Source organism: Lampris incognitus, chromosome 19, assembly GCF_029633865.1.
Source record: "Lampris incognitus isolate fLamInc1 chromosome 19, fLamInc1.hap2, whole genome shotgun sequence".
Classification (NCBI taxonomy): domain Eukaryota; kingdom Metazoa; phylum Chordata; class Actinopteri; order Lampriformes; family Lampridae; genus Lampris; species Lampris incognitus.
This window is the reverse complement of record NC_079229.1, coordinates 29828709-29839630: the sequence shown is the minus strand read 5'-3', so window position 1 is coordinate 29839630 and position 10922 is coordinate 29828709. Positions and strand designations below refer to the sequence as shown.

At 48.0% G+C, this 10922-nt stretch overlaps 1 protein-coding gene across 1 annotated transcript in view; it reads left to right on the top strand.

Moving 5' to 3' along the window:
- Window positions 1–3573: 3573 nt before the first annotated feature.
- Window positions 3574–10922, top strand: part of ccny (cyclin Y) — a 75304-nt gene continuing 67955 nt past the window's right edge. Inside the window, exon 1 of the mRNA XM_056299513.1 lies at window positions 3574–3818. Within this exon, the coding sequence (XP_056155488.1) occupies window positions 3665–3818 (154 nt within the window). The 5' untranslated portion in view covers window positions 3574–3664. The remainder of the gene's footprint in view (window positions 3819–10922) is intronic.

Below are 10922 nucleotides of genomic sequence, written 5' to 3'. Positions count from 1 at the left end.
TGTTCTTGAATTGATTGGTTGAGTCTGCTGTAAGGGGCTTTTGAAAATGGAGAGTAAAACGAACGTTGCATTGAGGCTGATACTGAGTCATGGCGTGATCCTTCAGACATTACCAACTAAATCTAGTGGACTATGCCCCGTAATTACATTACCCCCCCCCAACTGTAACTGATTGTCTTATGTACTGCAGTGGTTCTCAACCTTTTTGGGGTCCTGGACCCCCTGCGTATTTTTGATCTACCCTGAGGACCCCTCCACCTGATCTTGGGGGAGGGGGGTTGCAATTTGATAGAAACAGTAGAAACTGCATTTTAAATTGCATTATAGCATTTATTCACTCTTTGGGGCAAAAATAAGAGCTTTCAGTTGTAACTTAGATATAGTTAACAAAACAGAATTGTTATGCAGTAACTTTCAGATATATGTAACAAAACAGAATATGTATTCAGTAACTTTCAGATATATGTAACAAAACAGAATATGTATTCAGTAACTTTCAGATATATGTAACAAAACAGAATATGTATTCAGTAACTTTTAACAATGCAAATGGGAGGGAGATCTCTTATTAAAATACAATAAATTACACTTGTGAAACAGATGTAATTAGAGAAAAAAGTCATGTTACCCTTTATAGTTCAGGTAGATAAAGGTCTCAGTCACATTGGAGTAAAATAATCCTATTTCTATAAATGTCATAGGATCTTTTTTTTAAAGATATTTTATTTTCACGGACCCCTTGCAATTACACCACGGACCACTAGGGGTCCACGGACCCCCGGTTGAGAAACACTGGTGTACTGTATCTATGTAATCAATCCTAGCCCCCCCCCCCCCGGTCGGTCTCAGCAGATAAGTCCAGGTCTAAATTGCTTTCCCAGTACACCCCCCGTTTGTTGGTAAAGGTCCAGTTTGTTTTGTCATATCTGCTTGTTAGACACAACAACTTAATTTATTCATCAGACTCAACACTGCCTTCCATATTCTTCGGCATTTGGTTGCTATTGTGGGGTACACAACGCATGACCAGGGCGGTCATTATGGCCGTTTTGGATTTTCAAAGTTTAATAACTTTGTGGGGGGGAAAAAGATTACAGACCTGCCGCTCCATGAATTCACCTAAAATGCATACTATATTTGCATTGAAACGAGTTTTAGACCAAAAAAGTGAAGATCTACCTAAAACAACCACGGACGGTCAGCATGACCGCCTCGTAATTTTGCGCGTGATCGTGCGCGTCACGACGCTGTTCATGACGTGTTATGGTCGCATCATTTCCTTCACGAAGTTCATTGCTCTGTCTTAAAAAACAAAAACAAAAACAAAAATTAAAACAAAACCAAATAAACCCAGCGTTCTCCAGTGCAGAGAAATAGTCTAAATTTGATTTTTCCAACATGTCTGGTCACACACGCCGTTACAGACGCACCATGACAACCACCGACGCGCTGCGGTATTCACAGGCGTTGGACAGCGGCCATTTTAAATTGCTTGAAAAATAGTATTAAAGTTAAAATGTTAATTTTGGTGTCAGTTTCATAACACACATTAAAATACGCAGTGCATTAATGTCTCAATTGGGTATTTATCGTGGCAGAATATAGTTTAAAAACAGCGGCGGTCAAAATGACCGCCCACGGTCGTTCTAGTAGTTTTTAAGTTCTGGTCGTTCTTTGGGACGGTTTTAATATTTATTTTCAATTCTTTTTTTTTTACATTCAACGTTTAATAGGCCTTGTTACGTTTGTTAGATTAGCAACAAATCAGACTGACTGTGGGTGTAAGATTGAGTGTTTTCACCTGCTGGGTATTTTATTTTATTTCCTCCAAATAAAACATGTGTTTGTTTCCACCGGAAAACTATAGCCGGACAACGTAAACCGGGAACCAGGAAGTCGACGCCCGTTATATTGATACGTTCTTTTCGTATATAGTTACGAAATGTATTTGATTAAATTCGTGTGTATTTAACGAAAACGTGTGAGACTCTGTTGGCTGGGTATAGTCATAAAACCACATCACATGACTTGTCGTCTTGGCATGCAGGATTTGAAACAACCAGCATTAGGCTACACCTTCCGGGTGTCTCCAAACCAGGCAACGTGCTTTTCGGTGTGTACCGGATGATTGAAAAATTGATGATTGAAAAAAATATTCGAAACACAGAGGAAAGATTAGTCCTCCTTATACGATAAAAACTTTTTTTCTGATCACCACTGATCTTTTTTTAATATATATATATATATATATATATATATATATATATATATATATAAAGGATCTTTCAATGTTGCACTGTGTTAACTTTATTTTCAGTCAACGTTGCTGCTTTTGCACAATTCGCTGCAGTAACATGCAGTACCCTCATCATACCAGCAGGCCTTACCACAGTACTATGTTTGATCTCTTGTTCTCAGCATTTTAAGAGGTGGGGACTATACATTGATTTCCCCCAAACCCTCTTGTCATCCTCCAGCCTGGTTTTGCAGTATGTAAGCGAAGGGGAGTGGCCGTCTTCTAGTGCACGTCAAAGCAGCATTTTGGGTGATTAAACAATCATTTAGGATCCCGATTTGTTTACATTGAGCGCCGCTAATCCTTTATAGCCTTGCCTGGCCGGCTGGAGGTTTCTTCTGAGCAGCCATTTCACTCCGTGGGAGGCAAGACAAGCGCGTTATGGACTTGTTAACCACGAACTGACACCAAGCGATGACGTGTTGGACAGAGAAATGGCCGAGAGTCCGGGATAGCCGCTAACGTTTTGTTTTGTTTGCAACGGGCCGGTGCGGTTCATTATGAAAGATGGACGCAGGCTTCGCGTGTAGGAATCTAATTCCGTCTTTATGTTGCGCGCTATTCTGTGGAAGACACATGTAATTCGGGTAACTCCGAGAAAAACGTATTTTATTTCTGCATGACGCACAACAACAACAACAACAACAACGGGTAATCAAACAAAACAATCACACCGTTCTCGTGCACCGCCATAGCCGCTTTATTATAGGTTTGTAACCTCCCACTTGAACCGGAACCTTTTCCATCACGGCGCTTTGCGTTGGCCACAACGTAGCGGATGTAACCGCCCCCCCTGCGATCGGCAACAATGTAGCGCTTCAGAACGTTTCCCCCCCTCTCCCTCTCCTCCCCCCCCAACAATCGAACGTCTCGTTACAATGTTCTAAGTACGGCGTCGTCGGCATAAGCGTGACCATTTGGCTCGGACATGTAAGCCCCCATTCTTCGTCGATAGGCGCCTGCGCTGCGGGGGGGGGGGGGGGGGCAAGATCTGCATTCGCCGGGAGATCGGGCAGGGGTGGAGTAGACTACCATTCTGATTTATCGGAGCCTACATAACGTCCCCCATCCATCACCCCCACCCTTTTCAATGGATTTACATCACATCTGCCCCCATTCTATACCGGGGAAGGGTGTGTAACGGTCGGCTTGTTTGTACTTCTGACTTTTCGGCGCTCCGCGTCCTCCGCCGCCGCGTTACCGCCCCGTGCCCCCACCCCACCCCTCCACCCCGCACACATTTCTCCGCCGTCGTTGTAGGTAGACGAGGGGAGAGAGAGCTGATTGGGGGGGGGGGAGGAAAAAAAGTGTCCGGGAGAGGGGGGGGGGTCACTGTCATCTGCTCGGCTGCCGCTGCGGACAACAACCATGGGGAATACGACGTCCTGTTGTGTGTCGGCGAGCCCCAAACACCGGCGGAGTAACCACTCGCGACTGGAGCCGTATCGGCCCGAGCCGGAGTTGAGCCGAGAGGACACGGGCTGCAACCTCCAGCACATCAGCGACAGAGAAAACATTGACGGTAAGAGGAGACGCTCGCCCTCCGTCTAGGTGGTGAAGCTGTGATGGAGCACGGCGGACAGTAATCCCCTCCACGCCTGTAGGGAGTCCCCTTTTGAGCTTTAGGTTACCGTCCGCGCACATTAATGACATTAATAGCCACGTCTTATTCAATACTGATCAGTGTGGCTGTTGTTTGTCTCGATTATTGGTGGAGCACGTGAGGTAAACCGAATTTCCATGGGGATCGGCAACAAAATATCATTTTATCTTCTACTATGTAACGCAGGTGGCGCAGTGGTTAGCACGGTCGCCTCCCAGCAAGGAGGTCCTGGGTTCGAGCTCCGGGGTAGTCCAGCCTTGGGGGGGGGGGTCGTCCCGGGCCGTGCTCTGTGTGGAGTTTGCATGTTCTCCCCGCGTCTGCGTGGGTTTCCTCCCACCGTCATGTAGGACTGTCCAGGTCCAGGTCCAGCGCAGACATGTAGGTCAGGTGAATCACCCATACTAAACTGTCCCGAGGTATCAATGTGTGTGTGTGTGTGTGTGTGTGTGTGTGTGTGTGTGTGTGTGTGTGTGTGTGTGTGTGTGTATGTCAGCCCTGTGTGATGGTCTGGCGGCCTGTCCAGGGTGTCTCCCCGCCTGCCGCCCAATGACTGCTGGCTGGGATGGGCTCCAGCATCCCCGCGACCCTGAGAGCAGGATCAACGGTTCGGATAATGGATGGGTGGGGATATATGCAAGGGGTCACCCAAAAACATCAGAAGAATAGATGTCCTGACCTAACCTGTAGCATCGTGTTGGAAGTGGCCTATATTATGTATAAATCTCATTTTTTTTTACAGAGTATTGGCCCACAAAGTTCATTATTTCCTGCAGGGAAACTACTGAAGTCATTTAGCAGTCTGTCGATTGCAGTGCTCACTGGGTGTGCGCGTGAATAGGGTCAGGGCACGTGTGTGTGTGTGTGTGTGTGTGTGTGTGTGTGTGTGTGTGTGTGTGTGTGCGCGCACGTGCACGTGCACGTGCACGTTAGTCTGATACGTTGCCATTCTCCTGCCAAGTCCAGAAGGCTGTTTGTACTGTACGGGTGTGATGAGAGAGACTTGACTAGCTAAGGACTATTTGACTTGCGTCATCAAATTGTGTGTGTGTGTGTGTGTGTGTGTGTGTGTGTGTGTGTGTGTGTGTGTGTGTGTGTGTACATGACACAGGGAAAGTTTGAGCCAGTGTGCTGAAGGATCAGTGTTAATATGTGTCCCAGTCGACAGTATCGCGATGCCGCCGGATCACATTTACCGCGGGGTGTCTATTCTCTGAGAGGCCTCATTGGGAACTAAATAGGAAATGACCAACAATGTGACTCAACACTAATTGATACCATAAGTACTGCTCTGCATAGTGGACTGTAAGGAAGGAAGAGGAGACTTTGTTAAAGCAGCCAAATGGAAAAAAAAAAACGACAACAACAACAAAAATGTGCACCCTGCCATGTCTGAGCTGATGGGCTGCCATGTTGAAGCAGGGAAATGCCAGAAGCTGAAAAGCAAAGCAAAAAGAAAATGAAACAAACGATTTTAGAGAGGAGGTTGCAACTTGGCCGTGGCATAATGGCGTTGACACCTTGAAGGTAATCATTAAAGGCGTGTCAGGATTTACAAGGTGTTTAGCCGCACTTTCAAGCAGGCATACCAGTATTCTCCTTGTGGGAAAGGCAAGTAAGGCATAATGACAGTAAAACCCTGTGAATCTGTCCAGACCCTCATCGATGGGCTAAGTTTCTGGAATACACCTGGAAGTAGGCCTTGAACCGATAAACTCCAAAGTATTTCCTGCTATCAAAGTTTCTGAGTCATGGTGACAGGCGTGGGCTCGGCGCTTTACCTCTGCTCCCGTCCGTAGAGGAAGCTGCTGTGTCGGGAAGGGCATCCGATGTCAAATTTTGCCAAATCATTATGCGGCTTGACAAGACCAGACCGGATCAGTTGAGGCCCGGGTTAGCAACGGCCACCGTCGGTGCTGTGCCCTCACAGGGTACCGATGGAAACGATACAATCTGCCGTGGCGATCCTTGAGAAACGGGGAACAAGCTGAAAGTAGACGAAGAAGAAAGTTTCTGAGTCAAGTAAGCAACCCGTTGGTTTAAAAACACAATCTTATGTCTCGCAAGCGCAACAATCCAGGCGAGGAAATCCCAGAAAGGTGAATCGGCTCATCTGGACACGACATTTATTGACAGAAACGTTTCATCGCTCAACTAAGTGACCTCTTCAGTCTCAACTGACTGCAGGTATCCCCACCCCTTATAAACAATACAGCTGCACAACGACCGAAACCAACGATCAGTGTCATGGGCGTGTTGTCGACCTTGTGTGAGGGCTCTAGTTAGAGCAACAGCCCCTCCAAATGTCTGCGCATGTCCCTGCCAAAGACAGTTTTGCAATGTCCATGGATGCCCAAGGAATCAAGCTGCAAGGCCACGTCTCCCATCTTTGCACATTTGCGAACACCGTGATGAGTACTGTCGTCTCTTTTCGTGCCGTCTTCTTTACCATCGACAGAGGTAGATTATGAATCAAGCTGTAGTCCTATCAAGTAAGAGTGCAGACGTGTCCTGTGAAAATCCGTCCGTCAGTGTATACCATTCAATTCTGATGTAACTGAGGATACAGTTGTGTATGCTGACTAACACTGCCTAACACATGCAATTTCCTCTTCAAGAACTACTGCCCCGTTACTTGCTCTTAGCACTTATTGTATTCACTCATTTATTTGAAAAAAATCTATTGCACTTTTACTTTAGCACTGCTTTTGTTCTCAGATGCTTGTTGAGAGAGAGGATGCACTTACGACCTCTGATGACTAGTAGTTCTCCTGATTTCCTGCGTTAAATGCACTTATTGTAAGTCGCTTTGGATAAAAGCATCGGCTAAATTACTGTAATGTAATGTAACATAATGTAATCTAATGTAATGTAATATGCAGATGTTGGCGTGACCATTAACTAGAGTTTCCACGGCCATGTGAACTATTCACAGAGGACTGGGGAATGTTTGCAGGCACGGCATCGCAACTGATGCAGCCTCCTTTGATTTTCTTACCTGGATTATTGAGCTGCGTGATGGCCCGGCGGCCTGTCCAGGGTGTCTCCCCGCCTGCCGCCCAGTGACTGCTGGGATAGGCTCCAGCATCCCCGCCACCCTGAGAGCAGGATAAGCGGTTCGGATAACGGATTGTTGAGCATGCATAAAGACGTGAGCGACGAAACGTTGCTCCCGATAAACGCTGTGTCCCGACGAACTGATTCAACTTTCTGTGATAATGTTATAATCCTGAAGATTATAGCTAAAGGTTTCTATTGCGGGTGTGTTTGGGGCAGTACCTAGTCCACTAATATCCAAACCCCTGCTTTATTGCCATGGATCTTTAGGGTACCTAGCATTGGTTTGCTCAAACACCTCCTAGGTGTCATGCGAAAACGATGCTCTTCAGCGTTGTTGCTCTCAAACAACAAACTTTCCTCCAAATGGGGATTTATTGGGACCAGGTGAACGGGTATTGAGGTGCGTCCCAGGTTATATTGGTCATGTCACACATCCTTCACGGGGGCTCGGTCAGCAACGGAGTGAGGAAGCTGGAGCACATCGCGTTGGGCTGCTGACTGTTCGCTCAGGGCTCTTTCCTCGGCTCTCATTTCAGCAACGACCGAAGGATGTTGAAATCCGCCGCGTCTGAAACGACGGATGCGTTTGCAGCTTCGGGATTCAAACACCAATATCGCCTCGCCGGTAAACGTCGCAGAGTTGATCCAAAGTTTTGCCTCTCGGGAGCGAAGGCCCCTCGCGCCGCAAGGAGTAGATCCAGGTTTGGTGTGTTTACTCGAGTCATCAGGGCCGACCCGCTGACCCTTTCACTAGGCCGCTAATGGGACTCTGGCACACAGCAGGGGTCTTAGAGAGGAGTGAGGCTTTGTATGGCTGTCTCATATGGACAAGTGTCATTAACCTGGTCTTGGTTAAGCTCGTTTGTTTGACTGGGCTTGTTTTCGTTATGAGGAAATTAGTAACAAAGTCTCCTTGTGATGCAGAGAGACGTGATGGTTCCCTATGGCAAGCAGCGTATTAGCTGCGAAATTGACTACGAAGCGTTTATTTGCCAAAGTTGGTTTCATTTTTGGGGACATCTGGGTGGCGTGGTGGTCTTTTCCGTTGCCTACCAACACAGGGATCGCCGGTTCGAATCCCTGTGTTACCTCCAGCTTGGTCGGGCGTCCCTGCAGACACAATTGGCCGTGTCTGCGGGTGGGAAGCCGGATGTGGGTATGTGTCCTGGCCACTGCACTAGCGCCTCCTCTGGTCGGTCGGGGCACCTGTTCAGGGGGGAGGGGGAACTGGGGGGGGGGGAATAGCGTGATCCTCCCACGCGCTACGTCCCCCCTGGTGAAACTCCTCACTCTCAGGTGAAAAGAAGCAGCTGGTGACCCCACATGTGGTAGTCTGCAGCCCTCCCCGGGTCGGCAGAGGGGGCGGAGCAGCGACCGGGACGCCTCGGAAGAGTGGGGTAATTGGCCGGATACAATTGGGGAGAAAAGGGGGAGCAAATCCAAAAAAAGGAAAAAAGAAAAAGGTTTCATTTGAAATGTTTTGTAGGTGAATTATGACACACTGTGTTAGAGGGGTTGAGCGGAAACTGCGAATGTCAACAAATTGTCCAAAACATCGGAAAGAAATGGATTTACGTTGACTTGAGTCGGTAGAATATTTCCGTTAAGAAACTCTGTAACACGGTATTGTCAAAAATCGATTTGTAACGTTTAAAAGATTTCATGTTGTCTTGCTCATTTGGCCGCGGCTACGTCGATCGGGATTTTGCGTCGGTCCTGATTATGGGACTGCACCAAGCGCACGGTTATTTTTGGTATGAAAACCAATTTTAACGCTTCCCGAAACTTCGGTTGTGCGTGAAATGGAAGCACGAGGCAAGTTTCTCCGTCATACAGCGCTTACGGTTTATGATACGATTTTGTTTGTTGCGGGTCGCGCTCGCGCCCGTGCGTTACAAACGCACTGTTGTGAGTGCTTGTTCGTCAGTGTTTGTGGCCCTGGCTGTGCCGAGCGTGTGACTATTAAGAAAATTAGCCGTGAGAACTGCTGACTGTGATGACTCCGCAACCACCCACCCACCCACACACACACAGAGACACACACACACACACACACACACTTTCCTCAGTGAACAACCCGCTTGTATAAATGGGAGTTTTTCAAGTGGCCCCTCTCCCTCACCAATCACAGTGTAATCTGGTTTACGCCTCCGCGGTCCAATTCTCTCCTCGTTTTCCTCTGCGGCGGATGATTCGGCCCAGTCGGAGGAACGCGAGGCGTTGGATTCACGCATTACTCTCGAGGCTCACGCATTAATCCTATTTTATCATGCCCGTTTGGGTTTAGCCTTTTATGGATTGGCAAATTTGCGGGGCGTGTAGTCTGTCCTTTTCACGAGCGGCGATCGAGCCGCTTCCGGTTTGTGAAGTTCAACGCCGCGGCCTTGGCTCCGGGCATCTTTTGGGCCATCAAGGCGCGCCCCATCGGTTGTCTCTGGCTCAGACAAAGGGGGACGTCAAAAGCCGCGGACACACCGGCTCACTCGGTTGGTAGTTAGGTTTTCAGGCCGCTACTGACACCGAGGTTAAGTAAGCCCGGGGAGGGAGATCGCTCGAGATTGCCCGGATGGAAAATCCCGGCACTTTCATTCGCCAGTTTTGCGCGGCCTCCTTTCTCTTCTTTTCTCATTTCAGGCAGATTCCACCCGAATAAAAACTCAGTAGAAAAATGGAGGAGCACGTATCCCGAACAGCAAGCGTTTTGAAGTCCGGTTATCAAAGTTGATTTTTTTGCAACGTGGCAAAAAAAATTTAAAAAATTTAACGCGCGGCAAGTCAGCATTGCCAGCGGCGAGGAGGCCACTTCAGACTGGGAAAAAGAGGCGTTTTTAAAAGTCGATTTTGGGGATTTGTGAATCTATTCAGAATCGTAGGAGATGAGAATTGCGATTCTTACATGAACCCCCCCCCATCCCACCCCCCATCCCTAGACCTGACAGCCGGTGATGAGACCGACTGAAATAGATGTGTTTGGTAGCACACTGGAGGAAGTTTTGTGCTATCCCAGAGGGACGAGTGTGGGGGATCAACAGGTTAACCAAGTCATCGTTAATAACGCGAGAGAGATTCATGAATCAAAGTCGGGAGATGGTGAGCCGGTACTCGGGAAGCATCGCTCCCCGTCATCACAGTGATAAAGACAAGGAGCTATTAATATCCCAGGGAGATTAGGATGCATCGTGTTGTTGCGTTGTCCTCCCAGCCGCCGCCTGTAAAGCCAGGAGCGGGTCAGCCTTGGTGGCACGTGTCTCTGAAATGGGAGCGAAAGGGGGCAGCCGAGCAGTATGGGGGAGATGATGGCTGACCCAGATGGTTTTGTTAGTTAACGCAGACATCTGTAAATGAGCAACGGCCGTGGGCCCAGCATTCATCTCTGTCTCGTCGGTGTTAGAGTTAGTTATTTCTGAAGCATTTACACTTGTGCAGGCGCGCACACACACACACACACACACAGAGCGATGCTGGTATCGAAAAGCTAATTGGATTATTCCTGCCCAGTTGATGAGCCTTGGGAGTCTCCTAACTCTGGATTCCAGTTGCTTGACCCAGATGTATCACGTATATATGATTTTATTTGGATTGCCGGCAAGGCAAGGAGTCCTCTTGATTTTTCATTTCAACTTGTTCACAACTGGACAAGAGGATATACCTACTACTTACTCTCTTGCTGCTACCCCCCCCCCCCCCACACACACACACACACTCACACATCTCCCTTTACATATTTGGCATGCAGCTGAACCAGCGGCAGGACACGTTCAAATTCTTTGATCGACAGACAGAACGGAAAGCAGGCAGGAGGAAGGAGGGCAAGAGCCCGATTTGCACTGACACACATGCAGGTCAGCTACGCCCTTTGCACCTTCACCCCAGGGTATGGCAAGCACACGTAGTGCATAGAAACGGGTGGCGATTCATCTCACGTTCAGTGTTGCGGTAGACTGTGACACTTCCGTGACCCTTCGT